We start from the raw sequence: 21,884 nt of genomic DNA on the forward strand, positions 1-21,884 counted from the left end.
GTGTGTGTGTGTGTGTGTGTGTGTGTGTGTGTGTGTGTGTGTGTTAAAAGCCAACTAACTTGCATAATTAGGATTAGAAGAGATTCAAGTTTTCTGAATAGATCTGATCCTGCAAGGTCTTCTAAAAACTGTAGGAATCACACACCTATGATCCTCAAGTTCAAGGCTAGCCTGAGCTGTGTAGGTAGAACCTGTCTTTAAAACAAAACAAACCAGAACAAAACCTTAATGGCCACTTTGGTTATAAATGACTTTACGGAGGAGTGCTTCGCCATGGCGGGATGCAGGCCTCTGATCTAGCGGGGTCTTACTTAATTGGCCAGCCTGAAGGCAATTCCTGGATCAGAGGCACCATCACTGATGCTAGATTCCCTGACAACCATAAGCCTGATACTAGTTCTCTCTCTTGGCACTTGCTTCATTTTTCTTTTATCATCCTTCAGAAGCCTTGTCAAAACTACTCCCTAACCTAAGCAAAGCAGTAAATAAAAGCCATAGGTCCATTTTCAATGTACTGAGCTGACACTGTTTCCACTCATCACAGGTTTAACAAGCGATACAGGTTGGTGTTGCTCTTGGCTTTCTTTCCTAACAGAAAAAAAAATTGTGTCTAAAGTACAAATTATTCTAGACACCTAATATAAAAAGTTTAGCTTCTTTCATATAAACAATGTTAAAAGGAACGATATCATTTATCTGCCTTCCCCCCCCCTCTAGGAACATTTCATGGAAGTAATCAGAAACCAGGAATTTGTATTACTCCCAGCCAATGAAATTGCAAAACTCTTGGCCAGTGATGACATGAACATTCCTAACGAGGAGACAATACTGAATGCACTTCTTACTTGGGTCCGGCACGATTTGGAGCAGAGGCGGAAAGATCTCAGTAAACTTTTGGCTTATATTAGGCTACCTCTCCTTGCACCACAGGTAATTAATAGACACTCCTCTACAGGTGTATTTTTTTTTGGTGGTCTGTTAAAGTAATTTATACATGTATTCCTGAGGAATGTATAGGTTAAAAAATATTAACCTAACAAAATGCTGCCTCTCTGCAGTACAGGGGGATGGTCAAGCTATCAAAGTTGCATTGATTAGGTAGCACTCCTGATTTTGAGTTAGCGATTTTATTGGACTCTACTATATACCTATCCTACTAAATACTTAGTAATAAGACCAGAAAGTTTACATTAACTCATTGTCACACGTTGACTAGGTTCCATGACACTTGAAGCTCTGACTTGTGACCTGGTATATTCACACCACAGTCTTTCCATCTATGAAGCAAAGGTGGCATCAATTCTGGTCAAGTAGAGAGACCTCTATTCTGACTGTCTCAGGATTATGATGAGAGAAATGCATTCTCTGAAGCAAAATGTGCTATAAATAATGCCATCGTGTCAGAGCGCAGAGGCCTGTGTGCTCGGAGCTGTCAGGCATCATGTGCTTGCACAGTTTCTCCTTTGTTCGCTTTTCACTGCAATACATAGGAATTTCCCCAGCAGTTTTTTCTTCTGCCCATCTCCAGCACTGAATAAAGAAAGAGGCCTTGAAAGCAGAAAAGGTAAGAGCGCTAGCTGATTCAGGCCTGGCCTTTTTTTCTTTTTCTTTCTTTCTTTTTTTTTTTCCCCCCTTAGGGTTTAAAGTGTCACAAGAGTTCCTTTGTTGGTATTAATTTTGCAGATAATGCATCATTTCTGGCTATTGTGAGTGGAAGTTACTGTTTGCACTCTGTCTAGCAAAGACAAAAGTCATTGCCAAGGCCTCATGCTAAGCCCTCGCTATGTATAACTGGAACTGCATGAAAGAATGCCAATTTAGGAAAAACAACTTAAGAAGGGATTTCTCCTGAAATCAAACTTCAAGTTTCCTTGGTTCCTAGCAAATATTCTTTCCTATTTTCTGAATGAAAAAAAAATAAAATATGAAAAATCTTATTAGATGTTGGAAATAGCCCTTATTTCCACATAACCTGGAAACATAGTTCTGTTCTGCAGCTTGAAGGTACTGTCGATATGTTAGCCTTCCCGCAAACTTCAAACCCCTGTTCCCATGAACTTAGGGATAGAACATCTTTCTGAGGTTTCGTTGTTTTTTTTTGCCCTTGGTTTGTTTTGGTTTTTGTTTGTTTGTTTGTCTATTTGTTTTCAAAACAATGTTTTTCTGTGTAGTCTTGGCTATCCTGGACTCACTTTGTAGGCCAAGTTGGTCTTGAACTCACAGACATCCACCTCTCTCTGCCTCCCCAAGTGCTAGGATTACAGGTGTGTACCGCTGTGCCCCACAGTTCCCTGAGTTCTTAAACTTGAAAGGCAGATCATTTAGTTCATCAGCTAGGGTGCAGTGGGAATCATCAGTCCAACACAAGTAAGACTAGAAGTTCAGAACCACAAAGTAACTGCATGCATTCTTTCCTTCTCAGCTGTGGCTCTGCTGGCTTTACTACTGATTAACATGGAGCTTTTGGGAGCCAGAGCTGGGATCTGAACCCATGTATGGTTCCGTGACCTTTTTACAGACTCCTCTGGCCATGTATAAAATTGCAGGGTGGAGCTGGAAAGATGGCTCAGCGGTTAAGAGCACTGTCTGCTCTTCCAAAGGTCCTGAGTTCAATTCCCAGCAACCACATGGTGGCTCACATCTATAGTAAGATCTGCTGCCAGAGGCACATATGCAGGCAGAATACTATATAAATAATAAATAAATCTTAAAAAAAAAATTGCAGGGTATAGGTTAAGGGGGAAACAGAATACAAGCTAGTTGTGGTTACAGTGTGATAAGAAGAGGCTGTAGTAGGTGAACGCACATTACATGAAATAATGAGCCCCTCAAGAGCAAAACCAAAACAACACAATGGTGGCTGAGGAGAAGCAGGGTGAGCTTCTTTAAAGGCCATGTTGTCTGCATCTTGTGTTAGCCGCCAAAGGTGGAGTGGGGCCCAGGAAGAGACCATATTGCACTGGTGTGAAGCATACATTATGAAATTTGAAAAACAGTTACTTGACTGAGCCCAAAAATAAAGAGGGGCTATGTCAAGAGGTCAGGCTAGCGAGGAAAGTTAATCAGATCATGAAGAAGCTTTAGTCATACCAAGGAGTTTGGACTTTATCCTAAAAGCAATGAGGAAGGATGGAAGGATTTTATAATAGGGATAGCATAACATAATTCTGTTTGGGGACAGCAACTATAAATGTACTGCAGAGAATGAATCGGGGTCAACACCAGAAACCCATTAGAAAGGATATTGGGGTCCAGCCTGGCTAAGTAGACACTCAGGCAGCACCAGAGAAAAACTACCAGAAACTGACAAAACTTAATGACTGGGTTAAAAGAAGGGCCCAGAGTGAGCCTTAGTGCAGAATGAGGTTAGTGAAGGTGATGTCATTTGAGATGAAGACTATAGAGTGAGGGATACAATGTAGCATGGGGAAGGGAGAATCATTTTCCCAAAATTGCTTTGCACCTTAAATCCTAAATCCTCAGAAGATTAAGAGAAAAAAATAGAAAAACTTACTAGCTTGTTGAAACCCAAAGCAAAAGAATGATACTGGCCAGCAAGAATGCAGAAGTCCTAGGGATGGACTATAGAAAACACTAAGATTTAGTGGCCATTACCAACCTAGCCAAGTGGCTAGAGAGCTAGCAGAACTCAATTCCATGACTGAATGTTATGTCATCAAACACTACACAGAAGACAGATAAGGAGGGGACTCCAGTGGGTTAGCCCAATGTTTCTCAAAATCAATAGTGTCTGTAAACTTTTTGAAATACAAATAATAGTCAGGCCTCATCTCACAGCTCTGTGAGATGGGCCCTGAAACCTGGATTTAATAAGCCTTGTAGTGTACCCTCAGATTTGAGAACCCTGTGATGAGTGGTAGTAATGGAGGAGCAAATGCGATTGAGTCGGCTACACTGTTACCAGTTACTTCACCTCTCCCAGCTGTAGGACCACACACACACACCAGCTTCATGTCTTTAGAACCCAATAAGTACAGTTAGCACAGCCATCTGTGCAGGGGTATAGGATCATGGGCAATCTGCTGTGCTCCACATGGCTAGAAAAAGCTGACTGTGCCTCCCTCCATGGCTATCACCAGCCCAAAGCCCCTCAGCTAATGGTAGAGCTTTGTGAGTCCCTCCTCCATCCATGCTGGAGTGTTGACAGGCTTGATCTTATACAGGTCTTGTGCAAGCAATCACAGATGCTGTTAGCTCATAAGTGCAAAGGCCATGCCATGTCCAGAACTCACTATTTTGTAGCAATCCTCCCTGACCTCTGGCCTTTATTACATTTGTAAAATCATGTTTTCTCAGTGATAACACGTAAATGACATTTTATCATGTTCTGTTAGACAAAGCACTCTAGCCTAGCTAGAAGGGATTTAGCTTCCAATATTAACTTTATTATGGTGTCACCAACATTAGATGGTAAATGATGGAAGAAATTATGTATATAATTATGACATGTGACCCAAATGATCTTTTTAAAGTTTTATTTATTATTTGTATGTGGATTTGTGTATGTGTGTACGTGTGTGTGATGGGTTAGGAGCACACATTTTACAATGTACATGTGGAGGTCAGAGAATAACGTCATGGGCTGTGCTCTCACCTACGTTTATATAGGTTCCAGAGTTGGAACTCAGCTCATCAGACTTGCACAGCAAGGACTTTCCTTGCTGAGCCAACTCATCAGCTTCCAAGTGATCTTTAAAAAAAAAAGATAATTTGTTTATCTGTGTGTGCCCACACGTATGTGCTATTGCATGCAGAGTCGGGGGTCAACACCAGCTGTCCTTCTTGACCACTCTCTACCTTATTTTCCTGAGTCTGGAGCTCGTCATGGCTAGACTGGCTGGCCAGTGAGTCCAGGGAGCCACCTGATGCTGGCCCTCCCAGTGCTGAAGTCACAGATGCAAGCCCTGGTACCTGGCTTTTGTGGGGGAACAGGAGCTCTGAATCCAAGTTCATGCTTGTGTGGCAGGCATTGCACCAGGCGAGCCATTCCGCAGTCTCCCAAGTGATCATTTCCATGGCTTTCAAAAGAAGCTGAATAATCAAAAAGGAAGTGTTTATGGTCATTTCATTTTACTTTTGCCTGGAGTTCTACCAAAAACCGATGCAAATTCAAGAAGGAAGAAATATTACAGTTGGTGCTACAGGGAAGACAAACTTTAGAATTGATCAAGTTCTATGCAGTGTGATTAAGACATTCTCATTCTCTATGTGTTTTTGAGGGGACAATTTTAGAGAAACGGTCATGGCAAACAAATACAAGAGCAAAGATAAGAATCTTCACAATCAAAATGTCTGTCTTTTCCAGATGCTTTTATTTTAATGGTTTGCCATTGTTTGTGGCAGACAAGGCATTTGGAATTCATAAAAATGCAAGAGTGTATTAGAATCAGTATTTTATAGTTTAGTCAATTACAATAATTTCCTGAACAATAGCTTACCTGCTACACTAATGCTTGATTAATGTTGTCCTTGAATTATTATTGCTTTATAATTTTTCTATCTCACTTGTTTACTTAAATATAACTAATCTCATTTTAATAAACTACAGAACTTGTCAGCATGTTAAGAAATAGGTTTTACTTCAAACTGTAGTTACTATAAGATCTCCTGAGACTTTATTCCTACATTTTATTTCACATTTATTTTTATTTAGAAAGCACTTGGGTAATTATATTGGAAATAATACAAACACTAACATTAATCTAAGCAAGTCAACTCCATGCATACCCACTAATGGCTTCTGTGGTAAGCTTATGTTTTGTGTGTATAGGGGGAAAGGACCTAGGTCATGTCTTACTGGAATTATTTTGCCTTTGGCTTATGATACATGCTTACCAAATGCCACAGCTTTTTAATGGTGCCATGTGCTATAAACTTTGGTTTCAGTTATCAAAATCTGGACATATTCTCAGCCTTATTAGCCATTAGGGAAATACAAAATAAAACCCGCTCTCTACTTACCCAGCCAGCTGAAATGGGCATGGTGGGTGAGGGTGTGGAAACAGACACTCACAAGATGTCTGTGGAGACGGAAATGTGGTACAGATGCTTTGAAAAGCAGTTAAGGATAATTTTATGTACTTATCTACCCAAGAGAAATCAAACTATGTCCACAAAGTTGTGTGAAATGCACACAGCTTTCTTAGCATCTCTGTTAATAGTTGCTCCGCACAGAAAACAACCTAAGTGTCCATCAGCTGCTGGGCGGATGGAGAGAAATGGAACCAGTCAGGAGAGTACTATTCATCAGCCAAGAAGTCAGATACACGCTACAACATGGGCAAACCTAGAGAACATGCTGGGTAAAATCGGCAAGACATAGAGGACATATATGATCTTGTTTCTATGAAATACACAGACAAGGCAAATCTGTATGAATAATTAATGTTTAGGACAGGAGGTGGATGGGCATGTCAGGGAACAGGAACTGGGCTCTGAGATCTACCCAAGGTAAAAGAAACGCTGCAAACCTTTCCACTTGGTGCATTACTAAAAGTCACCTGATTGGGTGAGTATGGTGTGTATTCTATGCTTTATAGGGTAGTTAGTAGAGTATGGTGTGCACTATGCCTTAAAGGGCAATATACTCTACACTATGGCCAGGGAACTACTTTCCAAGAACAACAAGAAAAGCACAGTTATCAGGACTCTATCAAGGGAACTGTTACTCACTAGCTTAAAAGGAGAAGTTTATATGATCGTATCAATAGATGTATGAAAAGTATTTGATGAAGAATTTGGCAACATTTCTTAATTTGAAGCACTGAAGTAGGAGAGAAGGAGGCAGTTTTAAAAAAAACAGGTCACGCGATGCTATAGCAACTACTGCCTGAAGCAGTAAAGCGCCAGCACCACCTCAACTCGAGCCAGGAGCAAAGAGGTTCCACTTTACGCAGCTATCTGCCATTACAGTGAAGGTTTGGGCAATATGAGAGACCATAAACTAAGTAGTTGATGTCCTCCCAGAAAAAGATGCCCGACTAGTCCTGCGATGAGTGAATGCATGAGAGCTGGAGCTGAGTGAGTGTGCTAAAGACAGAGTAACACAGCTTAAAATAATCAGTAGTTCTTCTTTCTTCTCCAGCAAAACATTTTTAAAAAGTGAAAGTTTAAAAAAGTAAAATAACCAAGAAAAAGCAAAATTGATAAAAAATAACTACATGGGTAAGAATAAATTTAATAAAATGAAGTAAAGGGAGCAAAGAAAGTCATACAAGTGAGAAGGCCTCTTGAATAAAAAGACCTAATATCACCAAATGTATATTCTCCACAGTTAGTAGAAGAATTTAACACAGTTCACACCAAAAGGCAAGAGAAAACTAGATGCTATCTTAAATTGATGGAAAACTAAAGCTCGGATATCCAAGAAGACTATGAAGCTTGCTCAGGGGAGAGTGAAGATGTCAGACTTCAGAGCATGCTCTAAAGGCACCAGTCATCTAGCTGTGGATCTCCTGTCAATATTTTCTCTTAGCACCTATGAGGTAGAGGCAGGACAACCAGAAGTTCAAGGCCTACCTAGGCCACATATTGAGCTCAAGGCCAGTCTATGTGAGTTTGTGCCTCAGAAATAACATGAACAGGGCAGGGGAGGGTGATATTTGCCTTTAATCCCTGCACCCATAAGGCAGAGGCACTAGCAGGCTGGAGATGGCTTCTGCCCATGATTACAATATGTGAGAGGCTGAGGCTGGAGAATCAAGGGTTCAAGACCAGCCTGGTCTACATCGTGAGTTCTGGGCCAACCTGGACCACATAATGGGTCTCAAAAAATAAAATTCTAGAAATAAATCCATAGAACAAAGTAATGAATCAAAGAGTATATCTTGTGTGTCTTCACTGTCCATACACTCTGTTCTTTTCTAGTTCCTGGCAGACATGGAAAACAATGCACTTTTTCGGGATGACATAGAATGTCAGAAACTCATCATGGAGGCAATGAAGTATCATTTATTGCCTGAGAGACGACCCATGTTGCAGAGTCCTCGGACAAAACCTCGAAAGTCAACTGTTGGAACATTGTTTGCAGTTGGAGGAATGGATGCAACAAAAGGTATTGGATAGTCTCTGCTCTAAAGGAGGGTAGTAAGTATTGCCACCAAGAGCCCCTGTGGAGAAACGGCTGGTTGATGGACAAGGGCAGGAAAAGTTGAGCCCAGAAAACACTCTAATGGCAGAAAGTATTCAAGGAATGGGAGGGGGCAAGTCAAAAGGAAACATCTTGTTGGGAGACTCCATTGAGTCTAAAGTAATTGGAGCATCAAAGTAAGCGATTACAGTAAATGGAGATAACATAAAATCAGAGTCTCCGTGAGTGCAGACTGACACAAATAAAGAAGGGGAAGCTATTTCTTTCCATAGAGTGCCAGCTAATGTAGAAAGAAAGGTGAGATTAGGAAAAAGTAATCGTTTAGTTTGGACTAGAGATCCAGCTCGGTGAGAACACTACTTCACAGGCATCGTGCACACTGGAGTCAACCCCCTGTACGCACGCACGCACGCACGCACGCGCACACACACAGAGAGAGAGAAGGGCTTAACCATTTGGTAGCCATCAAAGTACAACATCTTTAATCTGAAACTCTTGGAGAAGACATGACACTCAAAAGGTTTCAGATTTTGGAGCATTTATCCCCCACTTTGACTGTTATAAAAGGTAAAATGGTATCTTTACAAGTACTGAGAACTGACACACAACACTTAACCAAGTAGCCAAAGCTAATGTTGCCAGTGATGACACCAAAGAGCGAGTGCTCTGATAGGACCCGCTCACTCCCCAGGCATCCCCGCATCACCCGAGGCTTAGGCACAGGTCCAAACCGAGAGGCTTTCTACGGAAGAGCTTGTCTGTCTGTAGTATTAAAAAAATGCCAGTGCCATACAATGTATTTCAAAATTCAATTCAGACTTTAGGGGCCAGAGAGATGCCTCAGCAGTTAAGAAGTAGCCCTTGGTGCACCGCATGCGCCTCCGTGCACCGTATGCATGCAGTGCCTGTGGACGCCAGAAGAGGGCAGTGTATGCCCCACACCCACCCAGAACTAAAGTTACAGGCTGCTGGGAGCCACCCAAAGGGTGTCAGGAGTTGAACCCAGGTCCTCTTGAAAAGTAGCCAGTGCTCTTATCCACTGTATCTCTCCAGCCACCCCCGCCCCAACACACCCAGGCTTGAAGATACATATTTGTCTCATTATTTTAGATGCTTAAAATTTGAGTTTCCAGTTAATAGCAAAATCCTACTACTTCATAAACTAGGTCTAAAAGAAGAAATTTAAGACTCAAAAGGAGAAAATAGTTTAAAAATCCATCAAGGGAAAAAGACTTTGAATTGATGGAAGGCAATTTTTACTTTATTTTGATTTATTTGATGGAAGGGTTTAAAGTTATGGTTGGAGTGAAAAATCAAGTTACACCATGGGGGTAACTCCCTTCACTTACACAGCCTGCTTCCCAAGTGACCTTTAACTCTTTGCTGGGGATGATAATTTACATATATATATATATATATAAAACATGAGTAGATGAATAAAATATCATTATTGCCAAAGATTATAAAGAAGCATTATACAAATTCAAAAATACTTTCAACCAGCTAATATTTATTCTGTTTGGTACTTTGAGACTACAAAGACTTGGTGTCAATCTCAGAGAACTAGACTTGTGTAGGGTGAAGAAAAGATAGTAACTGTAAAAATCCAGTGCCCGTGTGTAGAGCAGAACTGTTTCTGGCTCTCAGAGGTCATTGGTAGCAGTAGCTCTGATGGGCTAATGCTACCACACTACAGCAAGTGTTCATGTGATGGGCTCCTTTATAGGGCTAGAACTTGCTGTTCATTAGCAGCTCACAGAGACAAAAGGACTCTAACTCTACGTAATGGGAAGTTAGACTTTTTTTAAGAAGGGCAGTCTATCTTTTATTTGTTTTCCTAAATCTCTACTGGTCCCACATCTTGAAGAGGCAAAATAGTTCTGAAATTTTCTAGAGGTGAACCCCATGGGTAGTGGCTCTCTTCACATCCCACAGTCTGTTCCCAAGTGACCTTTGTCCTTCCTCCTTGCCATAAACAGTGCCCCCATCCCTTCTGTGACAGTCAGCCCCCGCACCCCTTTTGTTGTTACTGTTCTTTCCTCCTTCCTCCAGAACTTCACACAATAATTGTTTCTTTTGTCCCTGTGTCATCAGTTTCCTTCCTCTCAACTAGACCCTTTCCATTAACATCTAGAAACCAGCCCAACAATCCAGATCTTAAAAGGGAGCCAACGCCTCCCTTCTCTGTCTAGGAACACTGTCTGCACTGTGGCCAAACTTCTGCAAATAATTCTTCTGTGGAGCATCTGCCTCCATCTCCTCACCACCTCTCAGTGCTCAAGTAAGGAGCCCTTCCAACAGTCCTCAGTGGTCTCCATGCAGCGGCATCCCATGCTTTTAAGTTTTTATTTCTTCCTCTCTGCGCATGAGATTGCTGGCGGAACTAACTGCTGTTGGCCTTTGTACCTCTGGCTTCCATGATCCTCAGCTCCCCTGTATTTTCTCCCACTGCTGGGTGTCTTCTCAGCCTCTTCGAACAGAGCGCCTTCCCTGCTGGACCTTTCAATGCTGGAGCTGGGAGGAGGCCTGGAAGGGTGCCAGGAGAAAAGATCACAGGGCAAGGCAAGGGCCATTCTGCAGGAGCTTCATGAGCTACAACAAAAGTTTTGCTATCGATGCTAATAAAAACCTTTATACTTTGGGGCTAGGGAGATGACTCCATTGGCAAAGTGCTTCTCCAGCGCGTCAGAAGGACCTGAGTTCAGATCCCCAGAAACCATGGTCAGAGCTGACACATATGTAACCCCATTGCCGCGGAGGCGGACAGGTAGATCTGGAGCTCCCTGGCCAGCCAGCCTAAACAACAGTGAGTTCCAGGGTCAGTGAGACACCTCAGGAAAAACAAAGTAAACTATGATAGAGGACACCACACATCACTTCTAGCCACCACATGCACGCTCACATGCATGCAAACTTGTGTGTGAACACACACACACACACACACACACACACACACACACACGGACATATATCGGCCACACACACAAGATAAAATTCTACTTCTGTGTATATAACACAGTCATGGCGGAAGTTGTAGTCACATAACTGTCTTCGTTACTGTTAAGGAGCAACAAGCATTGAGAAGTATGACCTCCGTACAAACATGTGGACTCCTGTAGCAAGCATGAATGGGAGGAGGCTACAGTTCGGTGTCGCGGTGTTAGATGACAAGCTGTATGTGGTTGGAGGGCGAGATGGGCTGAAGACTTTGAACACTGTGGAGTGCTTCAACCCCAAAACTAAAACCTGGAGTGTGATGCCGCCTATGTCCACACATAGGCACGGCCTTGGTAAGTGTGTCTGCAGTCCAACTTAGAAAGCCATATGGCAGGCCACCACCACACTTTTACCATCTGTACCAGGCAGGAGACCAGTGTGTGGACCAGTCAACATCAGTCGCCAAGCATACATCATGCCTGAGAAGCAGAAATTAGAACATGAGCCTTTATATAAATGTGCAACACCTCACACGGGGAAAGCACGGGCTCGAAGGAGTTCGGGAAGCGTGAGGTCGATCACATTTATGCCTTGGGTTAGCGATTAGCGCTGTGTTCCCTTGTCAAGATACCCATCAAAATAGCATTTTAAGTTCCATATGTACGTGAAACAGTAGATATACATACACACACACACACATATGTATTATGGCCTCTAAGCAGAAGTGAATGAACTCACACCCCCCAAACTGAGTGTAGTGCAGACTCTCCTTTCCATTCTGTTGTGTGTGGGTGTCTTCCTGAATGTGTGTGTGTGTGTACCCCTTGTGTGCAGTGCAGGGTGGTTGCGAGCTGCCGTGTGGGTGCTGGGAATTGACTCCCAGTCCTCTAGAAGAGCAGCCTCAGATGGTTCTGACTGCTGAACGATCTCCCCTCTTCTCACTCTTCCGGCACATAACGCACAGAGCACACAGCCGTGCCTATGCTGTGTGTCCTTTGCTCTGTGGGGCCACACTGAAAACACGAAGTCAAGGAAAGTCTGTGGCGGTACTGTCAACTTATCACAGTTGGGGAAAGGTTTGAATTGGCTGCAATAAAGACGTTGATGGATCACTACCAAAGAGAGACAAAAAGCAGTGAAAGCGCGCGTGAGCTCCACTCATGGAGGGTGCGCTGCCTCGGCCTCATACTCAACCCCAAAGCAGAGGCTGCCGAAAGCTAGCGCCCAGCAATGAAAGGAACAAAGGCACTTTCTTCTTCCTGAAGGAATTAACGGTGCATGGATGAGGACAGTAATTTTAGGGAACTCTATTTTCTCTAGTGAACCAAGAGAAAGAGTGGAGAAGTGCAGAAATAAAACTGGGGTGTATCACCAGCTTCTGCTGCATAACAAAAAACTCCACAACTTAGAAGCCTTTTGTTGTAGTTTTGTTTTGAGCCAGGGTCTCATACGGTCCAGGCTGGCCTCAAATTCACTCCTGTGGCATTCCCTCTTCTATTCACATGTCACCTCATCACACAGCTGTAGCTGAGGGTAGCCTTGCATTTCTAATCCTCCTGCCTCCACCTCACCAGTGCTGACACTGCAAACCTGTGCTGCCATATCTGGCTAAAATGTAGAAGCAGAGAACGTGACTTCTTATTAACATAGCTGCAGGCTGGTGGCTCGGCCCATCATTTAGGCTTTGGTTGCTGTGGAAGGCTCTGCTGTTCTGGATAATCTCTGTTGGATTTTCATAATCTGTGTGGGCTGGGTGGTGTCTAGCATAGCAGCATCACAGGGTATCAAAAGCCATGAGGGAAGGTGAGCTGCAGGGCATATTCTCACACCTCCTCTTGCATCGTGCACACACTGTTCTTCCAGAGGACCTAGGTTCAAATCCCAGCAATCATATGGCAGCTCACAACCATGTATAATGGGATCCAGCACCTTCTTCTGGCCTGTAGGCATTCATGCAGACAGAGCCCTCATATACATAAAACAAATAAATCTTTAAAAAAATTCTGCTAAACCAGGATGTGGCGATGCCCACCTGTCATTCCAACACTTGGGAAGTGGAGGAAGGACGGTGGCGAGTTTAAGAGCTGCCTAGTTCACATAGTGAGAACCTGTCTCAAAACACAAGGGCCAACAAACAAGAAGTCCTTGGCCAACTCTCCATCACATTCAGAATAAAACCTAAAGTCCTAATGAGGGATAAGGTCAGAGGCACCATTTCTGACTCCCTCATATTCTGCCCTCTCTCTTCCAGTTACCTGCTCAGCCAAAGAGACAACTCTGGCACCCAGCACACTGTCGCTGTCCTCACCTCCTCCTTCGTGCACGGCCTCCTGTGGCATTCCCTCTTCTATTCACATGTCACCTCATCACACAGCTGTTCCTTGGCGCTCTCTACCCTTGCTTTCCTTCTCCACTGTTGGTACATACCTGATGTGTATTTCATATCTGTGTCCTATAAACCAAGGGCATGGCCTCACCTATTATGTTCTGCGGAGTGCCTATAACTTAGAAACTGAAGAGACCTTTGCTGAATGAATTTAAGAGTGGCTCTGTTCCCTGATGAGGATACCAACAAATTCAAGGCTATGATGTTACACTTCTTGCAAGGCTGTGGTGTCACACTTAGCTACAGTAAAACCTGAAATTCTGAAGTCCTAGAGGGAAAGAATGAAGACACTTGAGTGTTGAGACTGTCTTAGTAATGGCAGTATGTGCATCTGGCAGAGGTTTAAAATAACTTGCAGTTGTAGCTCAAGATGCCGTCTCTAAGCTTCAGAGAAAGAACTGCAGAGCTGTGTCAGCCCACTTACCTCGGGAAAGCCCGGGAAGATCAGTAGCTATAGCCTGCGTTCATGCTTGGTTACATTTGCATGTTTCAGATTGAGTGTACCTACGTTTTGAGCAGGTGTGAGTGTGGAGCGAATCTAAGATTCCTCTCTCCCATCCACTTGCAGGTGTGGCTGTGTTGGAAGGGCCCATGTACGCCGTAGGAGGCCATGATGGCTGGAGCTATCTAAATACAGTGGAGCGATGGGACCCTCAGGCTCGCCAGTGGAATTTTGTTGCCACTATGTCCACCCCCAGGAGCACAGTAGGTGTGGCAGTACTAAGTGGAAAGTAAGGAGATATTTTGATATTCTATTTCAGTCACAATAAACTAAATTTATTATTGCTTCAAGTGAGTTAACAAAACCTTCTCAGTAATTTCTGTCTACAATAGGCCTAATTGCTCATAGATAAGTTGTTCTTCCATTCTAATGTGCAGGGACCACAGAGTTCTAAGTTTTATATAAATATCCAATATAAAATTGTACAGCAACAATCTTCAAAACTATGCTTTTTAAAGTACTACAGTGGACCGGGAGATGTCTGCAGTTGAATTGCTTGCTTAATAAGCATGAGGACCAGAGCTGGGTCCCTAAAGCCCATGCAGCTATCAGACGGCCGTGGCAGGCCACCTGTCAGTCCATCCTGGAAAGGCAGAGGCAGGCATCACCAGAACAGCTGCACAGGCTAGCCATATCCGGGAGGTCTGGGCTGACTGAGAGACCTGCCTGGGAGGATGAGGCAGAGGAGCCGTGGAGAGGTGGTACCTGGCGTCAGCCTCAGGCTCCACGGGCACACATATGTGCACCCGTAAACCTGCATGAGCCCACGCACAAAGATGTGTATATGCACATGTGAAAAATTTTGATGCATGAATTTAAAACTTCAAATCTTGTGATCTCCATCATTTTCCCTGCATTGTCTTTACTTTTGTGTCTCTTCTTTCTTATTGTGGTAGACTGGTAACCCCAGAGTGGATTTAAGAAAAGGCCTTTGTCTACTGTAAAAAAAAAAAAAAAACATTTAACAGGGTCTTCACTCACAGTTCTCAATTGTTTGAGGACTAAATACAAACCTTTTAACCCTTTCTTCAACCATAAAATAAATCCCTTGATGGTTTTTAATTAATTTCTCTGTTTCATTGCTTTCATGTTTTCACTTACGAAAAGAGAGAGGAGGGGGGTAAAAATCAGCACCAGCAAGGCACCTCTAGAATTGTGATATAAGAAAAGCTAGGTGATGGGTGGAGTGGCTACACATCCTTAATCTAGCACTCAGGAAGCAGAGGCAGAAATTTGAGTTTGAAGCAAGCCTGGTCTATATAATGGGTTCTAGAGCAGCCAAGGCTACATAATGAGACCCTGGCTAAATAAATAAATAAACAGAAAATATTAATAAATATTTTTTCTATTTATGCCTAAGCTCTTATTTCCTCAGGCCACAATTGTTAAGTCCTTTGTGTTAGTGTCGTAAGAACCTAATGGGCAAAGAAGTGGAAATCATTTTTAGATGGATATCATGGCTTTCATTTACCTGCTATCATATCTTCTTTCTTAATACCCTCAGCATGGCGTCAACAGTGACACCTTAAAGTCAACGCTGTCACTTCACTTGTTCTTCTCTGCAGACTTTATGCAGTTGGTGGCCGTGATGGGAGCTCTTGTCTCAAGTCAGTAGAGTGCTTTGATCCTCACACCAATAAATGGACACTGTGTGCCCAGATGTCCAAAAGGAGAGGCCGTGTTGGAGTAACCACCTGGAATGGACTGCTGTATGCCATTGGAGGACACGATGCTCCCACATCCAACTTGACTCCCAGACTTTCAGACTGTGTGGAGAGGTAATTTCCTGCAAAGGAAAACTAAGAACAAACAAACAAAAAAAAAAAAACATAGTTTGGCACACTTCCAGACAGAGTCATGAGTCTATAGTGAGGCCGTCATGCGCAGCATGGCCTCTACAGTTCTGTGAACACTGGTTGTCCTCTCTGGCTATCTCTCCACCTGTCTCCCAACTGCCTACTTGGATTCCAGTCTCCTTGTAGCTTACCTTGGGATTGAGCACATAATGCATCCATTGAGACAAGCATTTATCGTTTAGCTGTTTTCTATTGGACTCTGTACCTCATCAGAAAAGTATGGGAACTTGATGAATTTAAGAAAGAATGAATTAGGGGTGGGGAAACAATGTAAGAAGTGTAAAGAATAGGGACATATCTGGCCCGTTTTGATTTACAATGAAATAATAGGAAATGATAAAGAATGAAAAGCTGCCGGGCACAGTGGTACAACGTATAATCCCAGCGCTCAGGGAGGCAGAGGCAAGTGGATCTCTGTGAGTTCAAGGCCAGCCTGGTCTACAAAGCAAGTCCAGGTCAGCTGAAGCTAAACAGAGAAACTGTCTCAAAAAAAAAGAGAGAGAGAGAGAAAAGAAAAATGAAAAGCTCTTACGAGTCTTAAAGGTTTAACCAAGTCATTCATACTGGTTATAAGAAACTCAGCTTTTAGGCATGGCAGAGAATCTAGTAGCACTGAAGATTTGGGTGGCAGGTTGAGTCTTCATGTAATTTTTTTTTTATTTAGTTTAAGAACAAGAGAGAATTGAATGCATTTTAGGGGAAGAAACACTAGCATCATGTGTGAACACTCCAAAATAAAAAAGAATATGGTTCACATAGGAAATAAAGGAAAACTGTGTGGCTGGAGAGCCAAGAGTGATAGGGAGCGTGCCAAAAGAGGAGACAGTGGGGGCTGGTGAGATAGCTCAGCGGTTAAGAGCACCGTCTGCTCTTCCAAAGGTCCTGAGTTCCATGTGAGATGCTCACAACCATCTGTAGTGAGATCTGGTGCCCTCTGCTGTCCTGAGGCTCACATGTAGGCAGAACACTGAGTAAATAATAAATAAATCTTGAAAAAAAAGAGGAGACAGAGAAGGGGGAGCAGTCACATAGAGTGCAGGGCCTTAGGACAGAGTTCAGCTCTTAGAGGAATATGTAATCAGTGAGCACCAGAAAGGGAGACTGGAGCCGGTGTTTTAAGGTTAGAGTGATTTACTTAGTGAACTGGAAATGGCGAGAAGGGTGGTGACCTAAAATCCAGGCTGGTGACACTCAACAGTCTCGGACAACAAGCAGATCTGGCGGTGTTGCAAAAGGCAGTTAAGTTACAGCTGCATCTCATCTGTAGTGGGAGGGGTGTTCTGCTCATGTTATGACCCAGGAAGGAGATCCAGGGTCTTTAGTGTGATTAACTACTCCAAGGAAAAGACAAGTGTTGGTGTAAGAAACATCAGAGGCAATATGGCATGTTAGCATGAACTATCTACACTTTAAATGACACCATTAGCAGTTCTAATTTAAAAAGAGCAAGAAAACAACAGCACAACAAAAATGGACACTACCACTATTGAGAATTTAAGTCCTCTACACAGTTTTAGTATATTGCTTTGCCCACGTTTTCAATGGTGACACCGAAGCCTTGAAGCAGTTTTACTTTGTATTCACGTTGAGTTGCTAAGTGTGCTGTATCTACTAGTTGAATCCGTCACAGTGTAAGCTACATGTCTGTTAGGAAAATACTGATCTTTCTCTCTAAAATGCATTCAACATACTTACATCACAGATAAGACAGAAACTAGACTTGGAGGACAGATGTTTGCACACAAAATATTTCAAGAGCAATGTCAGCTCCAGTGGTGCAATTTTCTTTCAGATATGATCCCAAAACAGACATGTGGACGGCAGTGGCCTCCATGAGCATTAGCAGGGATGCAGTGGGCGTTTGCTTGCTTGGCGACAAGCTGTATGCTGTTGGAGGTTATGATGGACAGACCTACCTGAACATAGTGGAGGCTTATGACCCCCAGACAAACGAGTGGACCCAGGTACGCCACGTCACCTTCACTATCTCACCTCTCTCCTACTGTGCTCAACGTTGACATGTGTCACACAAATACAGCCTGAGAGATGCGTCAGGTGTTAAGGGCACTTGCTCTCTTGCAGAGGACCCAAGGTTGGTTCTCAGCACTTGAATGGAGGCTCACAGCACCCTCCAACTCCAGTTCCAGGGCATCTGTACCCTCTTTTGGATTCTATGGGCACTGTACACTCATGATATATATATATATCTCATACATATAGCAAACATTCATATGCATAATAAAATAAAAATAAGTTAGTCTGTTTTAATGCGATAAAGTTGCCTCTTGACTAAATGTGAAAAAGACAAGATGCAGTGTCGTATTTTATAACAAAACTCAAATTCCTTTGAAGTATAAATTAATATTCAGATAAATCATTAACCACTATTTGATAAAACGTTCTAGCAGTGGTAGAGCTGACAGGTCCAGAGGAGAGCTGTACCAAAGGGTAGAGGATATTGTAGAAAATAAGCAAGGATAGTAGTCAGAAATATTTGAACAGTTTACCCATACACAAGTAATAATTTTTACATACTCAATATTTGGGCAGCATATTAAATTTCTGGCTGTAATCTAATAACCATGACAAACCTAAATTACATTAACAAGTAAGAAAGTCAATGTGGCAAGCTTATTAGCAAAAGACTCCTAGCTAACCACATCTCTTTCTGGGAAAAGCATGGTGGCAGAAAGGTTATACAGCTGGTCACGTTGTATCTGTGGTAGGAAGTATAGAGCAGTAAATATTGATGCTATGAATGTCTTAGTGTTCTATTGCTGTGAAAAAATGCCATGACCAGCCAATACTTATAAAAGAAAGCATTTAATCGGGGGCTTGCTTCCAGTTTCAGAATGTCAATCCATTATCATCATGGTGAGGAGCATGGCCCTGGAGCTAAGAGCTTTACATCCTGATCCATAGGCAGCAGAGACAGAGACAGACTGGGCCTGGTGGAGGCTTTTGAAACCTCCACCAAGGCCACACCTCCTAATCCTTCCAAACAGTTCTTTAACTGGGGACCAAGCATGAAAATATAAAGCCTATGGAGACCATTCTTATTCAAAACAGCACAGTGCCCCCAGCCTTTCTCTCTTTTAATTCAGTCCAGGACCTAAAGCTAAGGAATGAGCCCACACACTTTCACAGGTGGGGGGTGAAGTCTCTGAAAAGCCCTCACAGACACATTCAGGGGTGTTTTCTACTTGACTCTAAAATTCAGTAAAATTAACCATGAAGATTTAACTGCAAAGCAGCTTGGGGAAAGGATGACAGTAGAGGATTAAAAAGGGAGCTTCTTTTAAAAAAAGGCATAAAAGGAAAGGATTTCAACTATGTGACTTCAATCTTATTTCTTCAGTAAATGAAATGACACAGTGGAAGGTGGAAGAGGTAAGAGTTAATCCCACAGATTCGAGGAGAAAGACCCAAGTCATGGCCAAATTAATTAAAGCAAGCTTTTTTATTCTTGTATATGGGCTGTGTCTCCCTAATGCAGGATTCAGGAGATGAGCATTGGACATAGGGAAGATAAAGGTTTAGCAGTAGGGGAATGGAATTGGCAAGCAAATATGTGGGGTTACAGAAGCAGAACATAAGCATAACAAGTTGGTCACAACAACCTCTTGAAACGAAGACATTTTTGCAAGGTGGTCATAACAACCTCCTGAAACAAAGGCAACTGTCATTTCTGTTTACAGGCAATAGAGATCATTTGTAGTTAAGGTTACAGGTGTCGCATGGGCCAATCCATGAGAAACAGATTTAATCATAAACAGGAATGAACCTAGGTTTTCTTTGCTATAAATCAGTAATATATAGACACACAGCCATCTTGTGTAGATGCCACTACTATCGCTGCTGTTTTAAGCACCTAAAAATATGAGCTGATAAATAACTGCTTTTACAATAACATTATACTGTGTTAACAAATGGGTAAAAGACACTTATAGAAGGCTGAAATAGATTGCTAAGTTTAAAGCCACTGTCCACCTCACTGCCAGCAATGTTCCAAAGCAGGAAATAGTTGCATTGTGTATTAAATACAATTCTCTAAGCTGTACTGTTTATCTGGTTGTCATGTCACAAACCTGTCACAGCACACTTAGGTGACCCATCTTCCTCCACACCCAACCTGTACCTCTTGTCCCTTTCAGGTTGCTCCACTGTGCCTAGGAAGAGCTGGCGCCTGTGTCGTGACTGTGAAGATATGATATCATAGTTTGTTCTCTAAATGAAGATGCCCTCTCCCTCTATGGAATAAGGACAGTCCTACCTGTGGGTTAATTTTTAGTGAGCACGCAGTACCACACTCCTAGGCACAAAATGCCTCATTTCAAAGTGAAGATGTTGAAACAATGGGGGAAGGAATGAATATAACAGCATGAGACACTTCATTTCTTAGTAAGTTAAAGCTACAGCCAGTGGACTGGGAACATACGTTCTTGATGTACAATATGAATCCAAGTGCACTGCCCCAGAACAATCCAGCACTAACTGGGGAATGCGCCTATTTTTAGTCAGGCACCTTCTACTCACATTGTCTAGAGTTATTACAGTTCAAGAATACAAACTTTTAAAATGTTATTTTGTAAGTTTGTCATAAATGAGTTTCCATACTTTTGTCCTTTAATCGAACCACTGTTTTAATGACATACTAAAGACTTCACCCTCTAGGGTTTTTTTTTCCAGGTACAATGATATTACATATGCTCTAGTTATGAATTTTAGTACTAAAATTGGTTTAACCCAAGAATAAAGAAAAACACGTAAGGCATTAAAAAAATGACTGACCAAATAAATACTTGATAGGACCTCTGGGTCCTACTTAAATAGCCATTCCATAGAGAGCCCCCAAGAACTGTGATGGGATCTCAGAAGTGAAAGCAGGAGCGTTACATTAAGATATGCAAGTTTATGTAGAAAGTAAGTACTCTATCCTCTAGGATGTTCTTCCACCCAACCAGTATGCAATTATGTAGATTTATTTTCTTTTATATTACAAAAGGTCATTTGATTTTATCTTTTTGATACTGACACAGTCGTTTTGGCTGTTCCAACCTTCTGTCTGCTGCCTTGCTCCTAACATTTTGACACAGTTAGGAACTCATTGTAATCAAAAGGTGGTGTGGGAGGGGGGTCGTGTTAACCAAGTGTTTGAAAACTAGGTTTAAAGTGTTTGTTACTCAAAGTTTTGTACATTTGTAAACTCTAATTACATACGTGAATGTTAATAGTCTCTGTGAATTGTTTATTGCCTATAACATGCCCTGGGCAGCAATATTGTATGAAATTCTCTTTAAAGGAGAAGTCATTATCTTAATATAAAATGGATATAAAACTAAAGTCTCATCTTTTAAAGTACAATGCTGTGATTAATATATTCTTATTTAAAATTAGGGTACCCTTTATTTTAGTTGCTTTTTTGTTGTTGTTTTGAGATAGGGTTTCTCAAAGGCATGCACCTCCATGACAGCTAGTTCCTTAATATTTAAAGAAAACTTTGTTTAAATCACTCATAGAATTATATTTACACTTGCTTTAGAAAACATATTAAATATTAAATTGCATTACTTGAGTAAATTGTAAACAAATGTATTAAAAATAAGCATTAATTCCAACAAATTATATAATGTAGATAAGCTGAACAAATTCCTAGTTACACACAAATTTTAAAAACTGCCTTAGCCAGGTGTAGTGGCAGAGGCAGAGGCAGGTGGGTCTCTGTGAGTTCCAGGCCAGCCTGGTCTACAAATCAAGTCCAGGACAACCAAGACTACACAGAGAAACCCTGTCTCAAAAAACAAACAAACAAAATTAGCCTCTTTGCTGGTGCTTTTCAACACTGAACTAGAGTTCAGAGAAATTAGAAAAAAAGAAAGAAATATGGAATTCAGATTAAAAACAGGGAAGTAAAACCATGTTCAGATAATATAATCCTATGTTTTAAAATGTCTAAAGAATCCACACACAAACAAACTAGCTAATTTAAAATTTCAGTAATGTTGCTGTGCAGGATCTCATAGTTATGTTCCTATACACTAACGAGGACAAGTGGGATAACATTAAAGGAGCAGTGCCATTTCTAACATGGGG

General features: G+C 42.0%; 1 protein-coding gene across 2 annotated transcripts in view; it reads left to right on the forward strand.

Moving 5' to 3' along the window:
• The window catches only part of Klhl5 (kelch like family member 5), a 63,470-nt gene extending 42,318 nt beyond the window's left edge, over positions 1-21,152 (forward strand). For both annotated transcript variants that reach the window (XM_055624254.1, XM_055624253.1), the window contains exons 5-11: positions 718-930; positions 7,888-8,074; positions 11,176-11,400; positions 14,002-14,164; positions 15,501-15,713; positions 17,584-17,755; positions 19,946-21,152. In XM_055624254.1, the coding sequence (XP_055480229.1) occupies positions 718-930; positions 7,888-8,074; positions 11,176-11,400; positions 14,002-14,164; positions 15,501-15,713; positions 17,584-17,755; positions 19,946-20,002 (1,230 nt within the window). In that variant the 3' untranslated portion in view covers positions 20,003-21,152. The remainder of the gene's footprint in view (positions 1-717; positions 931-7,887; positions 8,075-11,175; positions 11,401-14,001; positions 14,165-15,500; positions 15,714-17,583; positions 17,756-19,945) is intronic.
• The last annotated feature ends 732 nt before the right edge of the window (positions 21,153-21,884 follow it).

This window comes from Psammomys obesus, unplaced genomic scaffold (genome assembly GCF_907164565.1).
Source record: "Psammomys obesus unplaced genomic scaffold, mPsaObe1.curated_primary_1811, whole genome shotgun sequence".
Classification (NCBI taxonomy): Eukaryota; Metazoa; Chordata; class Mammalia; order Rodentia; family Muridae; genus Psammomys; species Psammomys obesus.